This window comes from Schistocerca cancellata, chromosome 3 (genome assembly GCF_023864275.1).
Source record: "Schistocerca cancellata isolate TAMUIC-IGC-003103 chromosome 3, iqSchCanc2.1, whole genome shotgun sequence".
Taxonomy (NCBI): domain Eukaryota; kingdom Metazoa; phylum Arthropoda; class Insecta; order Orthoptera; family Acrididae; genus Schistocerca; species Schistocerca cancellata.
Window position 1 is genome coordinate 61785640 of NC_064628.1, and position 25153 is coordinate 61810792.

The following is a 25153-nucleotide window of genomic DNA, read 5'->3' on the forward strand; positions in this document are numbered from 1 at the left end:
AAGGAGCTCCTTTGATATCTGGACTCATATCCCAACAAGAGAAATCAAAAGGTCACATTAAGAAATAGTACCAAAAAAATATAACCAAACTCATAATGGGAGAACAATAAATATGGTGTCCCAGGAAGGTCTATATTTTGCTGACTTTTATTTTCATACACTTAAATTGAATTAAGTTACTCTTAGAAAAACATTGATGCTTTTTGATGACAAACATACTTGTACAAGTCAAAACACATCGATATCAGACATATCCAGAGGAACAGTGGAATTAGCTTACAACTGATTCTCAGCAAATAGGTTAACTTTCTCTCTTACAACACCTCATATTACGCAAAGGGGGCCTAGAAGTCACTGAAGATGATGACCACCCTGGATGCCCTAGCACATCAATTACTGATGACAATGCGGAATAAGTAAAGAAAATGGTTCTGGAAAAATCACCAAATTACCGTCAGAGAGGTTTCTGATGATGTTGGCATATCCTTTAGCTCATGCTCATTGGGCATGAAACATGTAGCAGCAAAGTTTCTGTTGGCATTATTGAATTTTGACCAAAAATGACATCACTAGACATCACTCAGAATCTGCTGAATAAAGCCGACAACAATCCAGAACTTCTAACAAAGGTTGAAACAGGTGATGGGCCATGGTTAGATGAGTATGACATTGAAACCCAGGCCTAATCATCCCAATGGAAACAGCCTGAAAAGCCAAAACTGAAAAAAAAATTGGTAAGTTCAATCACATGTGAAGTTCTTCTTACTGTTTTCTTCTATTACAGTGGGATGGTGCCTCAAGAATTGTTGCCTCATGGTCACATGGTCAATAAGGAATACTATATGGAAGTTATTATTCACCATTTGCTGGAAGTAACCTGACGAAAATGACCAGAATTGTGGTAAAACCATTCAAGTAAACTGCATCACGAAAATGCTCTCACTCACACGTCAATGCTTGGGATTATTTGGCAAAAAATAAAATTTTTATGTTGCCTCAGTCACCATATTCACCACACATGGCCCCCTGCAACTTCTTTCTGTTCCCAAGGATGAAGAGAACCACTGGGAAATAAAAACAGAATTTCTGAAGGATCTGAAACCTTAATAAAAAATGAGTTCTAGAAGTGCTTCCAAGAGTGGAAAAATCACTAGTACAAGTGTATTATATCTGAATGGGATTACTTTGAAGGGGACATAGTTGATGTTGATGATGAATAAATAAAGATGCTTTAAGAAAAATATCCTGTTACTTTTTTATCACACCCCCAAAATGTGTCAGCACTAGTAATAATTGGTTATAAGTATACTTCTGTGAGTGCTTCTACTAGTTAATGTACACTTTGATTTGTTTACATCCCTGAAGCCTTTCCTTCAAGAATGGAGTCATGAAATACAATGAAAGAATAAATGAATGTGGGTAGGTTGTGGGTCTTACCTGGATTGTTTATTCAGTAACATTACCTGTGAAGAGCAAGGATCCAGGTTCATGTCACAGGTTCAGCATGGTTTTTATCATCAGGAATTTTTGAAGTGATAATTTTTGCACAAGGCATTCATTAGAACAGAAACCTGTAGATTTCCACACCGTGGTACATCATCTCACATCTGTTCACATACCGTATCTTTAATTAGACCTAGACACCATGAAATTCATTGCCACCAATAACAAATATACTCTACTTGTGGGTGATCATGTTGTGCATAAAAAAAATTAAGATACTGTACTCCACTAACAATTCATTGCGAAGTTAGCAGAAAATTGCTGTACAATCCCATTAGTATCCCAGAAGATCGACAAAACATCACAATCCTGCAACTGTAAAACATCATATTATATTATAAATACTACAGCTTTGTATGATTTTAACAGTCAAGACAAAAGAAGATTTGTAGATAACAGTAGAGTATAAATATATTTCAGCTGTCATTATTCATTAGTTTGGTACCAGTCAACCTTGCGGAGCCATATCAAACTGATCAGTGAAAATGAACATAGCAAGAGGTTGAAAAGGACCAATTTTCCATTTGCTGTGCCCATATTAACAGATGTGACATACCAGATACACTAGGCACTACCAATCATCCACTTAGCAAACAAAGGGAGAAAACTGATTCTCTTGGAGACAAACATCTGGTACATAGTGTTGTGACAGTGCCACGACATTTAACAGTGCCGCCACAACAGTACGCGCGAACGGCAATAGAGGCGCTTCGCAACTCGGCTGAGTGCGGGAGCGCCACCTAGCTACGAACTGCGCCGGCCGCATGTCACGGCACAGCAGTCGAATAAGAGATACTGAGTTGATATCATGTAACGAGCTATTGTTTCTAAGTGAGTGTGTTTGAATATGCACGCAATTATTGGTGATTAAAGGTTATAACACTTTTTGGCGACGAGGTCAGATATTTTCACTGCGTTGTGGATTTGTGTGTTCGTGACGGGGCAGACACGGAACAGCTTATGCAAGTGCTCATTGAACAACAAACACAGTTGACGGCTGCTATTCAGGCGTTGTCGACGTCGCTTACTCATCGTCTGTCTTCCTCTTCTCCGCCTCCATTCCCTCCTTACGACGAGGCCGCTGAAGACTGGGAGGATTATGAGAAGCGTTTGCAGCAACACTTCTTGGCTTTCAGCGTTGTCGACGCTCCTATGTGTAAGTCGTTATTTCTATCTTGGATTTCCCCATGGCTCTCTCAGCTGCTATCTCAGTTAGACCCTCTGCGGGAACCTGCCTCTCTGTCCTTCCAAGAAATGTGTGACTTATTGTCTAACTATTACCAAAAAAACACCCACGTCGTTGCCGCCCGCGTGGCATTCTACCGGTGTTGTAAACAGCCCCATCAATCTTACCGGACTTGGGCGGCGAAACTACACGGTCTGAGTAGGAAATGTCAGTTCGTCACGGACACTCATCATGAGTCTTATGCTGATTCAATGGTTAGGGATGCTAGTCTACGGCTTGCTCGTGATAAAGAAGTTCGGCAACGTGCCCTACAACTGCCAAACCCGTCGTTGTCGGAAGTTCTAAGCATCGCTCAATCCTTTGAAGTGTCTCACGCTGCTGGCGCACAAATAGACGCATGGTGTGATGTAGGCGCTGTACAGTCAACTTTCGACACGGACAATTTGCCTGTTTCACAGGAGAACGAAGATGTGGCGGCGGTTCACTCGCGTAAACAACGTTGGGCCGCAACGCTCGCAGCGACAACAGCAACCACAGAAGCAGGTTCGCTCCGCACTTCCTTCTCGTCCATGTTGTTTCGTACAGCATGACAGGGCTGCGTGTCCAAAACGTTGGGCCATGTGTAATTCATGTAGGAAAAAAGGCCACATTGCTTCTGTGTGTCAGTCCCCTAAAGTTCCTGTCGACGAGGACGAGGCATCGGACATGGATGTTAACTGTGTGCTTTCTCAAACAAATAAGTTATTTGTTACTCTTCGTGTTCTGGATAAAGACATTAGCATGCAAGTGGACACTGGCTCTGCAGTAACTCTCATTAATTCTCGCACGTATTTGGAGTTGGGCTCCCCTCCCTTGTCTCCAGTTACGCGAAATATGAGAACTTATAATAAACAGAAAATTCCTATCATTGGCCAGTTTGATGCTTCCACTGCCTACATGTCTGTTGTTAGGCCCCTCATGTTTTATGTGGTGGATCATGCAGGCACAGAAAACCTGTTCGGTTATGATGCTTTCCAGTTGTTCGGGTTATCCGTTGATGATGATGTGCACCTCATATCTGAGGATATTCCGTATCAACAGCAGGATGGATTGTGTTCTGAATTTTCATCCATGTTCTCTGCTGGTCTGGGTCGTGCCAAGGATTTTGAAGCCCACATTACTCTTAAACCTACAGCTCACCCTAAGTTTTTCCGGGCACGCCCTATTCCGGTGGCGTTGCGTGCACCTGTCAAGGCTGAGATAGACAGGTTAACAGCTTCAGGGATTCTCCTTCCTATTACCTCCAGCGAATGGGCATCGCCAATTGTGGTGGTTTCTAAACCAAATGGGAGTCTGCGATTGTGTGGTGATTTTAAAGCCACTGTCAACACTCAGAACCTCATTGACACTTATCCTCTTCCCCGTCCTGAGGAGTTATTTACCAAGCTCGCTGGGGGCCAGTTCATTTCCAAACTTGACTTATCGGAGGCGTACCATCAGTTGCCGTTGGATGCTTCTTCCAAGGAATTTCTTGTCATCAACACTCCTTGTGGGTTGTATCAGTACCAGCGGTTACCATTTGGCGTCGCTAGTGCGCCGGCCATTTTTCAGCGGTTTTTGGAACAGCTCACGTCTTCCATTCCTGGCTGCATCAACTATCTGGACGACATTGTTGTCACGAGGGCCTCCACTGAGGAGCACCTTTGTAATTTGCGTTCACTGTTTCGGATTTTGCATTCGGCTGGGTTGAGGTGCAATCTGGACAAGTCACAGTTCTTCCAACCCTCCCTTAAGTATCTTGGTTTCCACTTGTCCCATGAGGGTATACGTCCTCTATGTCAGCACGTTGCAGCCATTAATGCTCTACCCCGGCCGTCTACGGTCAAAGAACTTCAGGCGTTTCTAGGCAAGATTGCTTATTATCACAAATTCATTCCATCCGCAGTGGCGGTAGCTCATCCCCTGCATCAGCTGTTACGAAAAAACGTCCCTTTCTGTTGGTCTGACGAGTGTGAGCAGGCTTTTGCCCGCCTGAAGGCTCATTTGCAGTCGGCGCCTTGTCTTGCCACATTCCATCCGGGTCAGCACTTGGTTCTGGCGACTGACGCGTCACAGTATGGCCTAGGGGCTGTTGTCGCCCATCGGTATGAGGATGGGTCAGAACGACCCATCGCCTATGCTTCCAAGACCCTCAACGATACGCAACGGCGTTACTCTCAAATCAAAAAGGAGGCACTCGCTATTATTTATGCTCTAAAAAAGTTCAGCGTTTTTTGTATGGTTCTAAGTTTCACCTCATCACCGACCACAAGCCACTGGTCTCTCTGTTCAGCCCATCGGCGTCGCTTCCGGATAAGGCAGCTCACCGCCTGCAACGTTGGGCCTTATACTTGTCTTGTTTTCACTATGAGATTCACTATCGCCCCACGGCGAAGCACGCTAACGCTGACGCATTGTCGCGATTGCCGATGGGCCCCCGACTCTGTTTTCGATCGTGATGAACTACTCTGTTTCCACATTGATGAGGAAGAACAACGTGCGGTCGAGGGTTTTCCACTTACAGGTTCGCAGGTCGCGTCGGCTACTGCGCGGGACCCGGTCCTGCATCAGGTGATCGGTTTTGTTCAACAGGGTTGGCCGGACAGGACCCAGGGCCGGGCATCGCATCCCCTTCGCAACTACCATGCCTTGTGCCTTCGTCTGTCTGTTCATGATGGTGTTCTTCTTCTTGTTGTTCTTCTGGCCACGGATGGTGCATCTCCATGGGTCATGGTGCCAGCCTCTCTTTGCAAAGATGTTCTCAAACTGTTGCATGAAGGCCATTGGGGTATTTCTCGGACTAAGTCCCTGGCCCGCAGGCACGTTTATTGGCCCGGTATTGATTCGGACATCGCCCACATGGTTGCTGTGCGTGGTCAGTGTGCTCAACAACTGGCTGCACCTCGTACAATGCCCTCTCCATGGCATGATCCGGCGCAGCCATGGGAACGGGTGCACGCTGACTTTGCCGGCCCCTTCCTCGGTACTTATTGGCTACTGTTGATTGATGCCTTCTTGAAGTTTCTGTTTGTTGTTTGATGTCCGTCGCACACCACTGTGGCGACAACACTGGTTTTGTCCAAAATCTTTGCGCTAGAAGGTCTTCCATCCACGATCGTCACAGACAATGGCCCTCAGTTCTCTTCGCAGGCCTTCCGTGATTTTTGTACTGGACAAGGGATTCATCATGTTACAGCACCGCCCTTCAATCCGCAATCGAATGGGGAGGTCGAGCGCCTTGTCCGGACTTTCAAAAGCCAGATGAAAAAATTCCTTAGTGATTTTTCCATCGATGACACTGCTGCAATTTCTGAGTTCTTATTGCTTCACGCCTCTGGGTGATCGCAGCCCTGCTGAATGCTTGTATGGCCGCCAACCGCGCACTCTACTGCACCTGCTTCAGCCTGTCAGGCCTTGTGCTGTGTCCCTTAGTGCGGGAAAATACTCGGTGGGCACCGACGTGTGGGCACGAGGGTATGGATCTCGCCCTAAATGGATTCCAGGGATGGTCAAGGCTCTTCGCAGTCGCCAGCTTTGTGAAATACGTACAGACGACGGCATGGTTGTTCGCCATTACGACCAGATGCGCCCACGAGTGGTGGCCACGCCGGTGCCACCGCCCCTTCCTTCGCCTCCACCAGCCCGAGAAGCCAGTCCTGTCGCTGCTGCCGATCTACCGTAAGTGTTGATGCAGCCGCTGTTGCTACCATTTCCGAGTACGCCGGAACTGACCCCAGTCGCGACGCCGCCTTCTCCGGGACCCATCTCGCTGGAGCACACCCCCAGGTCCACGACACCTATGGATGCTGCTCCGGAGTTTTCACCCATCATCTCATCCAGGAGGCACGTTCCACGCACGCGCTTCCATCCTGGACATTTTCGACCATACTCTCTTGTCTCTCTGAGGGATTTTCTCGGGGCCTCACAAAAGGCCATGGATGTCTCCGCACTGTCCATGTCTCCAAGGAAGTGAGTTTTTTTTTTCAAGGGGGGAAAAGTGTTGTTACAGTGCCACGACATTTAACAGTGCCGCCACGACAGTACACGCAAACGGCAATAGAGGCGCTCCGCAACTCAGCTGAGTGCGGGAGCGCCACCTAGCTACGAACGGCGCCGGCCGCATGTCACGGCACGGCAGTCGAATAAGAGATACTGAGTTGTTATCATGTAACCAGCTATTGTTTCTAAGTGAGTGTGTTTGAATATCCACGCAATTATTGGTGATTAAAGGTTATAACACTGTCCCAGTTCTCACTTTATTTTTATTTTTATTTATCATTAGTTTTTAATATATTGTGCTACATCAAGACTGCACTGTCAAAGACAATTTTTACTCTGCAAGTTTTGAAACAAACATTTCATACATGATTTCTTCCCAGTTTTATTCAACAGTTTTCTAAAGTCTCACAAAACAATAGTAAAAAATCTAATGATGGCCTTGAAAGCTGAAAACTTGTTCACAGAATAAATAAACATATAGGGCATCAACAGTTTGTTTTCTTTGTACATGTGAAATTGTATTTATACTGAGTGTAGCATGGGACAAAACTGAAACATGGATGCTAAGCAATTCAAAAAAGATGAAAATATATGGTTATAAAATGTGATCTTACATGAGAATACTGATCAGATGGCTAGAATGAGTAATCAATGAGGAGGCACTGAATTTATTTGGAAAAATAAGAAATTTATTGCCCAACTTGACAAAAGAGGGGATCACATCCAGAGGTATGAAGGAATCATCAGTTTGATAGTGGAGGGGAGAGTGGGAGATAAAAATTGTAGAGGGAGACCAACAGATCAACAAAATAATCCATTAACATAATAAAAAATCTATTCACCATCACCTTGATATTTTTATTGTACTTATAATGATAAATATATCATGGCAGGTTAAGGAAAACTGCCTCAACTACCACAAAAAGAAAATTCAATGGAATGAAATACGCATTGTAACATTTATAACTTTCTGATTACTACCAACACACTGTTGCCACATTTGTCGTAACTATCATTTCTCCTGTATATATAAACTCGTTTCACTTCCAAGTCACTTACACTTAGAGAACCATGGAATATTTACCCAATGAATAAAATAAATAAGTATTTCATTTTTAATAAGTGTTGCACTTTATCTCACTCATTTACACATGATTTCAAACTTTAAATAACACTTATGCACTGATTTGATTTCGTGTCCCATAGGTCCAATTGCATCGGGTCCACAAGGATGTGGAATGAGTCAGTTTTTTAGAAATACAATGTGATAATCTTATAGTATATACAGACATTTGAGTACATAATTATATAAATATATATATTATATAAATATATGTCTGCTTGTGCCTGTATATGTGTGGATGGATGTGTGTGTGTGTGTGTGTGTGTGTGTGTGTGTGTGTGTGTGTGTGCGCGCGCGCGTATACGCGTTTTTTTTCCCCCTAAGGTAAGTCTTTCCGCTCCCGGGATTGGAATGACTCCTTACCCTCTCCCTTAAAACCCAAATCCTTTCGTCTTTCCCTCTCCTTCCCTCTTTCCTGACGAGGCAACCGTTGGTTGCGAAAGCTAGAATTTTGTGTGTATGTTTGTGTTTGTGTGTGTGTGTGTGTGTGTGTGTGTATCGACGTGCCAGCGCTTTCATTTGGTAAGTCAAATCATCTTTGTTTTTAGATATAATTATATAAAAATTTATACAGTAAATTCTCTATACTCACTTCTGTAATTTTAACATTGCTAATCAATAAAACAATTTAGAATTTTACGTTACTTACCTAATTTTGCTGCTGTAATTAAAATATATTAGTTACTTCATCTTCATCCAAGTTGTAACAGAAAACGACAACATGTTTTTCACAAAGCGTACTAAAGTTTTACAGAAAAAGCAAAGTAAGTTGCACTAGATAGGACTTCACTGTGTAGTCAACGCAAAGAGCGGCCATCTGCAAATATAAATCAACATTTGTATGATGATAGTAATTTAGGATACAGAAGAAATTAACAAAGGACACAAACAATGGATGAAGCATATCCTGGGGACAACACCATTCATGTGTGTGGTGAAAAAGGGCAACATATAAATGAACATTTTTGATTTCATGTGCCAGCAGGAAAAACAGCATCATAGATAATTACCAAACACCATTACTCCATGTATTGGGTAATATAACAGAAGCTACAAATATGTAAAATGCGTTTTACTCATCTGTCAGCTGATCTGCACAGATACGTCTTTAAAGAAAAATTTGCAACACCATTTTCCTTCTAGTAAGATAATAAATGATAACATCACAATAAATAATTTTAAAAAGCAACAAAACACAGCAATTTCTTACAATATTTATTAGGATGTTGATATAAACAACTTTTAGTCAGGTAGCATATGAATACATTTTTTGTCTCCACTGTAATGTTAAAATAAAAAAATCTACACAAGACACACTACACAACTTGCTCACATTCATGAAACCTTTAATGCATAAGTCACTGTGGTACTTCCATTCAATGTTAAATCAATACTCCATCTAATGAAAATTTAGGTAAGGAGAAAATTTACCCAATTGACATAAGACACACTGAAAATAAGGAGCACTATCACATTATTGAAGTTACATTTCACTTTCTCATAGCTCAAGACAGACAAATTTATGAAGAGAGTTGTGAGAGATTCATATGTTGAAGTCTTATGTGTCTCTGGAAATTTCCTTTCAGTTTTGTGCGATGGGGACAATAAGGACATTGGAAAGTAGGTTCTTTCCCACACTCATATTTCACATGGTTGTAGAGGGACTTTTTCTGCTGGTACAACTTACCACATTCACTACACTCAAATCTTCGGTCTGCATAGATCCATCTTTTTGGATTGACAGGAAATAGTAGTTGTGAACTGTGGGATGTTTGTACCATATTTTCAGTTAGTCCATCAGTTCCTCTGTATTCTGTGAAAACAAATGGGTGTGCTGTACATAACTTAAACCAACTAATTTATCATACAGAGCACTACAGAGAACCAACATTTTAATATTAATCAGTGTTCACAATATAGGTGACAGGATACAGATGTCCACATATTCTTTTGCAAGGTTTTACTAGAACCTCTGAAGTAATGCTTGATATGCCATAAAAATATGATTGCAAGAAATTAATTTCTTTGTGGGTATTTGTTGGCATCAGAGGATCTCTTACTTCATCTTATAATGATAATTACATTAGCATAATTGTTTTACCACAAAGGCAGCAGGGTGAGTAAAGATAATCATTTGCACATTGGATGGGTATCTAAAAATAATACTGAAAAATCGACATTACCAAAATGGCTGACCTCAGGCATGGTTACTCAATTCCAGTTCTAGGTTGCCTATCTTAAGGCTTCTAGAGCCAATAAAAATTTGATTTTCATTATTTTATATAATTACTGACAGAATTTAAACATTTTAAATGCTGTCAAATCTATTCATTAGGAGGTATAATCTTATGTTTAATGTTTAACATAGAAGACAAGCATTACAGTTAGAAACTGGGTATATGTCATGAGTCAGCACAGCTCACGACAAGCAAATTACCCAGACTGTATTCATCCAATGCATGAGAACAAGAACGTTTAGCAACCTCCATCAAACTTTAAAAATAACTTAAAAACACCACAAAACTTTTTCTTGCTGATAACCCTCCTGTCCATATCCCCATAAAATGATGAAATGGAAAAGTTTATTGTTTACTAGCTTTGCTTTTTGTGCAATAAAACTTCAGCATCAGGTATAACATCTTACTTTATTACTTCCTTACTACTAACTCTATTTGCAACACATTTAATAGGTAGTATCTACATATAGCATTGAATGTAACTGCAACATTGTACCTTCGTACAACAGATAATTCAGGACACATGCTGTCGCAAACACTGAGATGCATCAGAAACTAGCTTTTGTTTAAAACAGAGCACAAATTACCCAGACTATACTCATTCAGTGTTTGATGATGAGAGCACTTACTGACTTCTCGAGAACTTTATACATAATTTCAAACATTTTTCTGAAGTTTCTCTTGCTTTCATGCATAACGTCAAATATTTAATACATTAATTCACTTGTAAAGTTGTAAATCAATCAGAAGGTTGAAGCTGTTTTACACACAGGAATTCATTTCTTTAAAGAAATGGGTTTTACTGACAGTTTATAATTTTTCCCAGCACTGCACTACGATTGAGGTGACAGGTTATAATGGGTGAAATGAGGGATTTGGAAAATTAAGAGCTGAAGAGAAGGGAAATATGGGAGATGCAAGGCTAGGGAAGGGAATGTTGAATGACAGCAAAAGCAGAAGAATGGGGATTAGGGATATTGCACCCCTGGAAGGTGGTGCAATGTTGGAGCATGGGCCAAGGTGATGAGGGCAGCGGGGGAGGGTGGGGTAAAAACCACTGAATGTGATGATGTCCTCTGCATCAAGGACGTCAAATTTGCTTTTGTCCTTAGTGTTGGTCTATTATCATAGGATATATTTCAATGGGAGCACAGACCAACAGTTGGTCATGCCCACATAATGAAAAAAGTGGTAATTAGAGCAGAATGAGTATATTAGGTGGCTTTTTTCACTAATGGCCTTGCTTCCGATTAGGTAGGATACATCTGACAGGACTGAAATAGGGTGTGCTGAGTGAGTTTATGGGGCAGGTTTATGTGTGTGTCTTTCACACTGATATGACCGATGGACCAACAAGTTGGAAGGGAAAGTGGACTGAGATTGAGCAGGAAACTGTGTGTCTAGAGGACATCAGACTACCAATTAGAAATAAACAAAAACAACTGAGGTGGTGTAGAAAGAATCAAAGCTATCAAAGTGGAGGCATTATTAGTTACTGCTGGGTTTAAAGGAGATGAAAGTTTTTGTGGCACTATCACAGAGGTGGAGGTCAGTACTCAGGGAGGTGAAAAAAAAATGGAGTTAAAGAACTAAGGCTGTATAAGAATAATGATGAAATATCTTGACTCTGGATCCAGCTCCCAGTGATAATGCTACACCTGAAAAATATTAGTGGTTGAGAACTGCCAATGAATGCCTTAAACAGAATGATATGAGGGTTACACGTGACTGTGACTTAGATCTGTTTGAATACTTTCCCTCATAGGAGAAGTGAGGCAGTTTTAAATGGTTTTATTTAATCGTATGGCTAGGGCCCCCCATCGGGCAGGCTGTTCGCCGGGTGCTGGTCTTTCAATTTGACACCACTTCGGTGACCTGCAGGATGAGGATGGTAGGATGATGATGACGGCGCAACACCCAATCACTGGGTGGAGGAAATTCCCCGACTGAGCCAGGAATCAAACCCGGGCCCAGAGGTTTGACAATCCATCACGCTGACCATTCAGCTACTGGGGACGGGCAGTTTTAAATGGTGGCATAGCCTTTAAAATGAGAAATGTTGGTGTATGGGAGTTGCATGAAAGGTAACAAGTGAGAATTTCAGTGATGATGGGACAGGAGCTGTGGAGAGGCAATGGATGAAATGGTGTTTTGGTGCAGTAAGTTGGGATGTAGGCTTATGGGCTGAATGTGTTAGTCAATGTGGTAAGAAACGTTCTAATGGGAGTACACTGACCAGTCAAAGTGAGGCATACAGGGCAATACAATTTATGGATTTCAGTAAGAGAAAGTCAAATTTACAGGAGTGAGGAAGGAAACAAGATTCTGGAATGAGTAAAGGGCTCTCAAGAAGCATCAGAGGTCTTCCTGGAGTTTTTGAATCAGATCCTTGCAGCAAGGCTTGTAGAAGGAAATATAACAACAATTAACATAAATTCCATCCAAAGGCCATGTTGGGGCCTGTTGGTACCAACCGACTGCTGTTTCATCCTCTGCCCATGGTGTCATTGGATACAATATGAAGGGACGTGAGATCAGCACACTGCTCTCCTGGCCAATGTTAGTTTTCGTGATCTGGAGTCACCACTTCTCAATCAAGTAGCTCCTCAGTTGGCTTCAAAAGGCTAAGTGCACCTTGTATCAATCCTCCCAACAAGGAAACATCCCTGGCAGTACCAGGGTACCAGGATTCAAATCCAGGTCTTGCACATGGCAGTCAGCTTTGCTGATCACTCAGCTATGGAGGTGGACATAACAATAGTAGGTATATATAAAAAGAAAGATGATGAGACTTACCCAACAAAAGCGCTGGCAGGTCGATAGACACACAAACAAACACAAACAAACATACACACAAAATTCAAGCTTTCGCAACAAGCTGTTGCCTCATCAGGAAAGAGGGAAGGAGAGGGAAAGACGAAAGGATGTGGGTTTTAAGGGAGAGTGTAAGGAGTCATTCCAGTCCCGGGAGCGGAAAGACTTACCTTAGGGGGAAAAAAGGAAAGAGGGAGTATGTTTGTGTGTCTATCGACCTGCCAGCGCTTTTGTTTGGTAAGTTTCATCATCTTTCTTTATATATATATATATATATATATATATATATATATATATATATATATATATATATATATATATATATATATATATATATATATATAGGCTAAACAGATTAAGATCCATTTTCATATTACAAGATCATTTCTGAACTGGTTCTGTTTTGGATTGAGAAGAAGCAGGAGTGAGTTACAATATGTTTGTGACTGGTCTACAACAGTGTTTGTTCAATTCCTAAGAATCTTGCCTAAACAAAAGCTAATAGATGGCATGTAACTTCAAATGGGATTCTTAAAAACACAGTTATCATTTGAAAGTGTACTAAAAAGTAAAATTTTAATAAAAATCAATGTCCACAATACATCAAAAAAAGATAAATATCCATGTCTGTTTATGCAAGAGGTCACTTTGGTTAATAGGATAATTCTTGACAGTCATTGAACAACAACTGCAGGAATATTACACAACTGAGTCTATATTAGAGGGAACAGTTTGCTTTGTTTTATAGTAATTATTACATGATTTTCATTGTATCATCACAAAACTGTGAATACTGACAAACATATATCTGACCTTCTCAAAATTTTAATTTGTCTACAGGCAATGAATTACAGCCAGTGATTTTATGTCACCTTTCCTCATAGTCTGGAAGCAATAACAGCATGGATTACACAAAAGGTCTGCTGCTTGTAAAACATAAATAAACAGCTATTACTGGATATTATATGTGTTGTTGACAGCAGCATGATTAAATATGAAATTGATGTTTATTCACTGTGGAACAGAGCAACAGGAAAACTAAGAATGAAATTCCAGCAATAGTCTTAGGCATCCTGTTGAAGCTCTTTATTGTTTTCATCTTGATTACATTCCTGTAAGTTTCCTGCCCTTACTAAAGCAAAGTTACTTTTGTTAAACTCTTTTTCACCCTATTTCATATGGCAGGGGAATCCCTGTATCTGAAAGCTAATGACTCTCTCAGTTGTTGTATTTACTTGTTAATTTGCTGTCTTTTGGTAAGTAAACTTGTTTAGCATATGGGAATAACTTATTATGGTAGTTCTTCCCCCCCCCCCCCCCTTACTATTGCCATCCCCTTCACCACACATTCCACTGTAAGTGAAGGGAGAGTCAAAAAATTCATGTAATTTCAGGTGATTGTATAGTTATACTTTTTGCAACAGAAACAGCTTCTTAATTCCTTCCTTCCTGGTCCCCTTTATCCAGTTGATAAAGGGTCGGGACTGATATGGCACTTCTCCAATTTTGCAGAAAACCACTACACCCACATATCAGCTACTATTATAAAGGACATCGCAAAAGTATTGCCCCTATTTTTTTGTGGTGGCTTTGGTTATCCGTGCCAGAGGTCATTAGTGTAGTGCTAATACTTGAATCTTCCTCTTTCATTTGCAGGTGGTTCCGTTGTTCTGCTGTAGTTGCCTCCAGTAGAGGAGTGTTCCAAAATGGAGTCTCAGGTGGCCACGTGTATAAAACAGCAATGTGTGATTGAATTCCTCACTGCTGAAGAAATTGTGCTGAATGAAACCCATTGACACTTGCTAAAGGTGTATGGAGACAATATAATAGACGTGAGCAATGTGAGGCAATGGGTACAGCATTTTCAAGGTGGTGAAAAGGCTGTGCATGAAAAGCCATGGCCCGATCGACCCTGCACAGCTGTCATCCCTCGCAATGAAGATGTCTTGATTAATTCATCTGAGCTGATAATGACCAGAGAATTGAATGCAAAGCTGAATGTCAGCTGGAATGCCTTAGAAAATGTTGGAACATCTTGGTTATCACAAAGTCTGTGTGAGGTGGGTCCCACAGTTGCTTACAGAAGAACAAAAATCTCATTGAATGGAAATTTGTTGGGACCTACATGACGAATATGAAGCTGAACGTGACTATTTTGTGGATAGTATCATCACTGGAGATTAGAAGTGGTGTCACCACTATAAGCCCGAATCTAAAAGGCAGTCCATGGAATCACAACATGCAAATTCTCCGTCAAAGAAGAAATTCAAGACACAGCCATCTTCAGGCAATGTGATGTGCACAATCTTTTGGGATAGCCAGGTTATGGTTCTTTCGGATATCCTGGAGACTGGAGAAACTGTCAATTCAGTATGCTACAAGATGACACTAACTAAGCTAAAAGCCTGAATTTTAAGGGTAAGGCTAGAGAAGAAGACCAACTTCCACATGCAATACAATAACGACCCGCATTAGTTTTGCGACCACGCAACTCATTGCAAAATGTGGCTAGACCGTCTTACTACATCCACTGTACTTCCATCTCTTAGGGCCTCTGCAAGATGGACTACGTGGCGAACATTTTCAGGACTCAGATGGTTCAAATGGTTCAAATGGCTCTGAGCACTATGGGACTTAACATCTATGGTCATCAGTCCCCTAGAACTTAGAACTACTTAAACCTAACTAACCTAAGGACAGCACACAACACCCAGCCATCACGAGGCAGAGAAAATCCCTGACCCCGCCGGGAATCGAACCCGGGCACCCGGGCGTGGGAAGCGAGAACGCTACCGCACGACCACGAGATGCGGGCAGGACTCAGATGCTGTTGTCAAAGCTGTAAGGAAGTGGTGAGCTTCAGCTGGTCACAATTTTTACAAGTGTGGCATACAGGCTCTGGTTCATTACTGGCAAAAGTTCATAAGGAATGGTGGTGAGTATGTGGAAAAATGGCAGTCTGTAGCTAAAATATTGCTCTGTTTAGCTACGTTGTTGTGATTTATGTATCCCTTAAAGTTTCCATGAATAAAAATAGGAGGCACTGATTTCAGAATGACCTTCATACAATGCAGCCACCCATCCCCAAAGCATTTTAAGACTACCCCCACCCCTCCACTCCTCCTCCTGGGATGAATCTGTGTACCCCTAGTGTAATTCATTGGCTAAATGTGACATTTTTCAAAGTGTATGTATTTTGTGTATCTGAGGCAGAACATGGGGATCAGCCCAGCACATACCACCTAAAAACAACATCCAGACCAGTTATCACACTGGCCCTCATCGTTAATCACCATGCAGATTTAATTCAGGTCTAGTGCCTCCTCATGTCCGAGAAGCAGATGCTTTTAACGCGCTCAGTTGTGCAGGCAGTCTACTTGTTTAATTACTGGATAAAAATAACAGATGCCGCAGCATCAGAAGACATACAATAGCTTTCACCAATTCTTCATATTTCATTTAAGTTGATGTCAGAAGAAAAGTGAACAAGAAGTAACTAAAGGAATAACTGTAAGCATAATTTTTGGTTTAAATACTGCTATCAGTTTCCATCTTTACTGATTGATGATAACATTGTCTCATCTAGATTATCTCCAAATTAAGATTGATGAGTACTGAGGCAGAGCAGCTGCAGTTGCATGCATATTGGAGATGATTATATGAGGCATTCAGAAAACAAAAATTCAGAAATTAACAAAATGTACTACTGTATACACAAATTCTCCAATATTATATTTTATCAGAACAGTGGTTAAGCAAGGATATAGTTCACCATTGCTTCATCAGATGGCAACAGTTTGTATGGTCACTTAATCTGTTACATGTTTGGAAAAACAAATGACACACATTACAGCTACAAGAAAGTGTAGTGTAAGGGCTATCCTTCATTTGCTTAAATTATATTTATTTATTGTGGAATACAGTGAGGGATTTGTGGTGTTGAATCATTTTGTAAGCATATGTCATTCCTTTGACATTAAGTGCTTGCACTAGTTAATTTCACATGCACATTGCTGCCATAATGTTAGCTTTGTCACTGACAATGTGGCAGCAGTCTGGTCAGAGTTTGTCAGCAAATCTGTCATGTGGAAGGACAGCCACAGAACACAAGTGCTATAGCATTGTTTCTATGTGGAAAGTATTTTTAATGTGATATTAATAGCATAAAAATGTGTGGCTCTAATACGATTAGGTGAACAGAAAGTGGTTATAGAAGAAAAACATCACATGATACCCCCATCTCAATTATAGCATGATCTCTGAAAAGATTTTTGTGCAATATGAGAGGGCAAAGAAAAAATATGTATTCCACCATGTCAGGACTGAATTAAATACTGTACAAGTACAGTAAGCACCAAATGAACTTTGCATAACTGCTGTGGAATATTTAGAACTTTTAGCTCCAAAAATGGTCTGCCAATAATCTGTTCCAGCCTCTAATAAATCAGAGCATATAGAAAAAAAACCTGTTTAAAATGTAACTGGGTAATTTGGATGCATCATTTTCAGAATATATGCAAGTGTTTTTGTAACTTATGGAACACTATTTAGCATGCCCTTCGCGTGTGTAGTGTACTGAAATTGCAGGTACTGTATGAAAGTGGCATGACATATAGCTGAATGGTGAATCAATGCGCAGGTCACTGACTCACCCCACTGAAACTGTGTGGGTCCATGCACTTTATGTGTAATGCAATACACTAGGTTGAGGCTGCACTATCCATCTACCAAAGAACAGTTTAATGTAACACCAATTGTTCAACCGGGAGTGAAGTATATCCAAGGAACAAAGATAAAAATAAATTGCATTTTTAAAATCTGCATAACTGCAGCCCTGTAGTGCTTATGTACTATTATGACTTTATGACTAATCATATTATTATATTGGAATAATTAGAAAAAAAGACATAGTAATTCATACTAACAGTATTATAAGAATAATATTTCAGTATGAAAACAGTTATCAGCTATTTTTTAAAACCAAATGGCAGGATTAAATCATGAACCAGATACTGAAACATCTAACATAGAACATTTAGAAGAGAATGAAGGAAAATGACAACATGCAATTATACACAGATTTTTTTAAATTAATTTTCAAACTCTAGGTTTCAATTATCTCATATTCAGTCTGAGTGAGGTAGCATGATAATGAAGTAGCAGCTGTTGCATGGTCCAGTCAGGAGCATGTGGAGGAGGAGAAGAAAGTTAACAATCATGGAGATGGCACATCAGTAGTTTGTACGATTCAGCCACAAAAGCAGAGAAGAGGGTGATAAAGGCACAGCATGACAAGGAGGAGGGCAAAGGACATGATGAGCTTAAAAAGTAATGTCAATAGAGACATCTGAATTAGCAGAATGGAATACACAATCAGAAAAGGGAAGTTGAAAACAGTCAAGGAATTTTTCTACAGGGAGTATTCATGGAGAAGTAAACATTATTTAAGACTATCAGGAAACCAGTGCAAGATGCCCTTTGATTCCTTCTGGCTTAGCTGTTCACTACAAAATAAGTATGTTTTAGGTACTGTACAGTCATTTAACAACCAAAGAAAACAAAATAGAAATGATAAATTGTGATCATTTCAATACATTTTATGTGCGGAAAATAATATGCAATATACACAGATTTTTTTTCAAATAAATTATGAAACTCTGGTGTTCAACTATGTGGAATCCAGTTTGAATGATGCAGCAGATGACATCTGCCTCTCAAGCCTGCCCCACTGTTTGGTTGTGCTAACAAGGCTAAGTAAATTCACATTGTCTTCTCCAACTGCTTGCTTACATTTGCCTACAGATGCAATAACACATGTTCCCATAGGCTATCTACCTGTACACCTACCATGCTGTGCATATCACAGGATTTTTGCTTACAAAAGAAAAGTTCATATAAGAACTATGACAACTAAAATTAATTATTTCAAGCTTAATATTATGGAGACGATAGACTGCTATCCATCACCACACACAGGAGATACTGAATTGCATGACAGGCACAACAAAAATGCTGCTAAACATGTGAGTTTTTAGCCAAAAGGCATCCTTCTAAAGTCTCACACACACACACACACACACACACACACACACACACACATTCATGCAAGCACAACTCACAAATACATGACCCTGCCTCTGGCCACCAAGGCTGGACTGCGAGCACCTGCACATCATCGGAGTAGTGGGGATAAGGATAGTGGTGGGCCAGGGAGGAGGAGGAATAGCAGGGTGGGGGCGAAGGAGAGAAGAGTGCTCTTGTGGGAGCATATAGAGATGTGGTGGTGACAGGGTAGTGCAGCTAGGTGCAGTCGGGAGATTACACAGTGGGGGAGGGGGTGGAGTGGAGGGGGGGAGTGGCAAAGGAGAGAAGTAGAGGAGGGGATGAAGACTGTGGGTGCACTGATGGAATAGAAAAGTGTGTAGTGCTGGACTGGGTACAGGGAAGGGGGAAAGGGGATAGATAGGTGAAAGACCGGGACTAATGAAGATTCATTAGCAGTCTTTTTTTTTTTTGTGGCTGTCTGCAACTCTCATTATTCCATTATGGATTTTCCATTGTTTTATTTCATATTTAAATATTTATATTTGATGTATTTAAATTGTTATTGAAGGTTTTAACATAAAACTTTACAAATTCAGTTCTATTAAGTTTTATTAAATATGTGCCAGTGAATGGCTCTCACAAAGACATAAGCTGTTTGATTTTTAGCCGTAGTATCTTCGTGCTTCTTTATCATGCATAGACTTGGCAGAAAGCTGTGAGGAATGGTGATCAAGCAACTCTATGAGACTGCTGAAAGTAGATGTGTTGTTCCAGTTATTAGTTCAAATTTCTTCACTGTAATGTGTGAAAAGTTTCAGAATACAAACATTTAAATGTTGAGATGCTTTATTTCATTTTGTAACCTAAAATTTAGCAGATATTCACAATCCTTACATCAGTTAATTTTCTATGTAGTAGCCCAGTCTGTGGAAATTTAAATGCCTCTAAAGAAGACAAAGAAAACAACATGAAGACAATCAGCTGAGTAAAAATTTTATATCTTAGTAACTGGATATGTCATTTAATGCATTTCCCTTCAAAGTAATGACTAATGTCCAGACTGAGGACATGTCATTGAATATGCAGCATTAAAGAGGTGTATTACAAGTTGGACTGTCTCTTTACTGCAACTGAGAACCTTGCAGTTGTTTAAGATGACCTGATGTCTAGGGCTCCCTCTTCTGTGTCTTGAAAATAAAGTCTAATGCTACATATTCCATGGACAGTGATTGTGTAATGACTAGTTGACTTTTTGTGAATTCGTGTGGAAGATTCCTCCATATTGGAGTGGTTTGTGTATGTAAGAATATGTCAGCTGAAGGATCATGCACAGAGAGTGAGACAGAACAAACTGAAATAATTTTTGACGGAGAACATTAAGAACGGATTCATAACAAAGGACTTTGCCAATGAGATCAAATTTTAATGGCAACCTGGATTAATAAAAGTTACTGATGACAAATCCTAGTAAAATACACCTGATCCTAACCAAGACAGTCACATAAACAGCAAACATGGGAGAAAAACACTAATTAGTGTGCAATAATACTGAAATCCACTGCTTGAAAAAGACTGAAGCACCAAGAAGGTGAGGAGTGAACAAAATAAAACTTCATAGGTTGAGAGAGAACCATACTTTATGGAGTATAAGATGCATTTTTTTCTTTGAAAAATTGCCTCCAAATTCAGATGCATCTTATACTCCTACCAGTCTTAAAAATGGCCATATTTTCAATGCTGCAGGAAACCTATCCCTATCTGTTAAAATTTGACTCAACTGGCAGCAGCAGTGCACCAATGTGATGAACATGAGTTGTGGGGATTCACAAACTTGCTAACACCATCTCTCTTCCGCTCTGCCATCACAAACCCAGAACACTGTCTAGCGTATGTGTCTTTGCAGTCTACAGTGCCAGTGAACTTGAACTGAAGGTGATTATGTTATTGGTAACAGTACAGAATTTTTGTTAGCAGCTAGTTTCATAATGAAAAAAATAAAAACGGTTCATATGACACGGGCTATAAATGGAAAGTAATAGCATATGCAGAAGAACATGGAAACAGAGCAACTGAATGATATTTCGACCGTCCACCAACAGAAAAAACCATTCACAATTGGTGGGCTAGTCAAGAAGAACTGAAAAGAATCAAGAAGATTAAATGTGCAAATAGAGGATTGAATGCAAAATGAGCAAAACTAGAAGATGACCTACTGAAATTGATTCAAGTACACCATCAAAATGGCATTGGAACTAATACAAAAATGACTAATACATGCCTGTAAACTAGGGCTACAGTGGAACTTAATAGACTTTAAGGGTGGAGTTAGTTGGTGCTACAGTTTTATGAAGTGTCATGGACTTGGCATGAAAACCAAAACCAAAATATCTCAGGAAATTCTGCAAGAGTATGAGAGAAAATATGATCTTTCCTTCACTTTATTATTCAACATCGAGCAAAAACTAGTATGGGACTAACCCAAACTACTATACTGGATGGAATAATGACAATATTATGAAAAGGGTAGACTGCTAACACACACACACACACACACACGCGCACACACACAAGCACACACACAAGCACACACACAAGCACACACACAAGCACACACACAAGCACACACACAAGCACACACACAAGCACACACACAAGCACACACACAAGCACACACACAAGCACACACACAAGCACACACACAAGCACACACACAAGCACACAAGCACACACAACCACTGTTTCTTGCTGCCAAGGCCATGAGGGGAGCAGATGAGGGTCAGGAGGAATCTCAGGCAGGGCGAGAGAGGGATGGCAGGGTAGTAGTGGTAAACAGTAAAGTGCTACTTGTGGGAGCACACAGGGATGAAGTGGAAAGAGGGTAGGGTAGCTAGATGCAGTCAGGTGGTCAGATGTAGGGCGAGGGGTAGAAGAGAAGTAAAAAGACTGTGGGTGTGTTGGTGGAATAGAAGGGCTGTGTAGTGCTGGAGTGGGATCAGGTAAGGAGACACATGGGTGATGGACAAAGATCAACAAAGGCTGAGGCCAGGAGGGTTACAGGAATGTAGGATGTGTTGCAAGGAGAGTTTCCATCTGCACAATTCTGGTGTTGGTATGAAGGATCCAGATCACACAGGGTGTGAAGCAGTCATGAAAATGAAGAACGTTGTGTGGGGCAGCACTCAGCAACTTGCTGGTCTGTTTCTTAGCACAGTTTGTCAGTTGCAATTCATGCAGACAGACAGTTTGTTGGTTTCCATGTCCACATAGAATGCAGCACAGTGGTTGCAGCTTAGCTTGCAGATTACATGGTTAGTTTCACAGGTAGCCCTGCCTTTGATGGGATGGTGATGTTAGTGACTGGACTAGAGTAGGTAGTGGTGGTGGTGGTGGTGGTGGTGGTGGTGGTGGGAGGATATATGGGGCAGGTCTTGCATATAGGTATTTCAGGGATATAAGTCATGTGGCAAGGGGCTAGGAGTAGAGGTTGTGTAGGGATGGACAAGGCTATTGTGTTGGTTTGGTGGGCGATAGAATACTGCTCATTTCACAGCACAATGAGAGGTAGCCGAAACCCTGGTGGAGAGTGTGGTTCAGTTGCTCCAGTCCTGGGTGGTACTGAGTCATGAAAGGCATGCTCCTCTATGGCTAGACGGTGGGACTTTGGGAGGTGGTGGGTGATTGGATAGATAAGGCAAGGGAGATCTGATTCTGTACAAGTTTGGGAGGATAATTTCAGTCTGTGAAGGCCTCAGTGAAACCCTTGTTATATTTCGACAGGGGCTGCTCATCACTACAGATGTGATGGCCATGGGTGGCTAGGCAGTATGCAAGGGATTTTTTGGTATGGAATGGGTGGCAGTTGTCAAGTGGAGGTATTGCTAGTGGTTGGTAAGACTGATATGGACAGAGGTACTTATGTGGCCAGCTTTAAGGTGCAGATCAACATCAAGGAAGGTGGCTTTTTGGGTTGAGGAGGAGCAGATGAGTGAACAGGGGAGAATGTGTTGAGTGTCTGGAGGAATGTGGATGGGATGTCCTCACCCTAAGTCCAGATCACATAGATGTCATCAATGAATCTGATTCACCACCACATTAAGATTCCATCGTATCAACACTGGTTCAGGGGTGGGAACCCCTTCCCTATGAGGACCCTCTGACAGAGTGGACCCAGCCATCTGACTTATTGCTGCAAACAATTCTCCTATTGCAATTTATGGAACTGACATTTGAACTATAAACCTGGGCGTACATCACACATTCCCATGGCACTTTTTGGACACAGACATCAGAACCTGTTTTGGTGACAGGCTTTTCACCATTTCCATTTCTCTACAGGCCTGACGTGTGAAACTTACACAGCACAGCAGCCAAGCAACTGAGAATCTGTGACCAGTGTTTTCAGTGCCCCAGTACAATACACATTGACAGATACTGACTCGCAGGTGTCGAATACTGTTGTCTACGATAACCATTTACTAATTTTCTGCAAATGTCAAACAATGACATTAGAGTTACAACAGATGATGTGGTACTATGAAAAAAAATCAGAAAAGAGACTATCAGCCAACACATGGATAAACACAAACTGCGTGTTAAATTTTTTTCAACTGCAGACAAGCTCAGTGCCACATGCTCTTATCAGCAACACTTGAGCAGTTACAGTCTTCCTGAAACACCATTGTGAATGAGACAGTGAGTGCTGAGACTACCAACAGTGGACACATACACACGTCTCCAGTACAGATTGCACAGGTCAGTATAGTGAATTTACTCACAGTGCCCAAACACTTTCCCATGCGTGAGACCCCCCCCCCCCCCCCCTGCTCCTTAGGACTCGTGTGACATCCCAACAGAGTGCTATCTGATAGGGTGCTGTACATAAGATCAGCACTACACCTAGCCCCCAGCCCTCAATGTACCATACAGATATACTCCATGCAGAAAAGTCAGCTATAAAGAAAGCACTTCAAGCAGGGATCATCAGATAGTCTGGGAGCCCTTGGGCCTCACCCATCCATCCTATCCCCAAAACAGATTGTACATATCAATTATGTGGCTATTCAGATACATACTTGTACAATCGTCGATAACTACCTGAGCCCAAATGTTTAAAACTTCACCAAAATATTACCAGCTACTTCTGTGTTCAGTTAAATTGTAGGAAAGCTTACTTGCAAATCCCTATTGACAAGTAGGATATACCCAACACAGCAATTATCATCCTGTTTGTGCTTCATAAATTTCTGTTCATGTCCTGCAGCCTGAAAAATGCAGGGAAAACTTGACAGAATTTCATACACAATATTTTCTTCAATTTTCCTTTCTGCTATGCACATCTAAATGATATTTCAGTCTTTTCCCTTTCCCCTTGCCGACACGAGAAACATCTCATAATCATTTTCAAAGCACTGATACATTTCAGCATCATGATCAATGACGACAAATGCCAACTGTGAAAATCCAAAGTACCTTCCATGAGCATTCTGTTAGCAATGACATCTGACCAACAGTGCAATGTATGGAACTCATCCATCAGCTGCTACAGACCCAGAACCACCAGGAATTATGCTGATTTTTTGGTGTCGTGGACTTTTGCCAACCGCACTTACACATGTCGCTGCCATTCAGGCTCCACAGATGAATGCACTTGCAAGAAAGCAAGCATACAACAAAAGAAATCTTGTGATAATCCTGCATATGCAACAAGCATCTGATGATACTGAAGATAGCCTATCTCTTGCTACTAATTGTGTATACCTGTTGCCAACCACTCCATTTTTAATCGCATCTGACGCGAGTGATACGGTGACTTCAGCAGACTATAGCAGGAGTAGAGCAATTGTTGCATTTCGTTTTCACAGAACTATCTGAGTCCCAGTATAAGTGGTCAGCATATGACTGGGAGTTGTTGGCAGTATATGCAGTGGTGTGTCATTACGAAGACAACATAGACAGCAGACATTTTACTATTTATACCGATCGCTAGCCATTGGCAGATTTCATTATAGCCCATCGAAAGACTGCTGCCCTTGCCGTTTACAACACCTGGATTAATCACACAGTTTATAACTGACTATGTGGACTGTCACACCCAGCAATGGAATATTATCAGAGGAGGGGAAACGTATGGCAGAAGAAAAAAATTGTGTGAAAATTGATCAATAGATGGTGCTGTATGTGTCAGAATACTTAAATGAAAACACCTGTCATGTGTTCGACCCATTGAAG

General features: G+C 41.1%; 1 protein-coding gene across 9 annotated transcripts in view; it reads right to left on the reverse strand.

Moving 5' to 3' along the window:
• LOC126176969 (longitudinals lacking protein-like) overlaps window positions 1-25153 on the reverse strand; it is a 316573-nt gene that overhangs the window by 90502 nt on the left and 200918 nt on the right. Inside the window, exons 5-8 of one of the 9 annotated variants that reach the window (XR_007535722.1) lie at window positions 9517-9642; window positions 8479-8646; window positions 1737-1818; window positions 1464-1636 (exon numbers count right to left, since the gene is read on the reverse strand). The exons of 6 other annotated variants lie outside the window; for them this stretch is intronic. Coding sequence is in view for 1 of the 3 variants with exons in the window: in XM_049924180.1 (XP_049780137.1) it covers window positions 9517-9642 (126 nt within the window). In the remaining 2 variants the exon portion in view is untranslated. The remainder of the gene's footprint in view (window positions 1-1463; window positions 1637-1736; window positions 1819-8478; window positions 8647-9516; window positions 9643-25153) is intronic. 2 more of the 9 variants (XR_007535723.1, XM_049924180.1) reach the window with 2 other exon arrangements.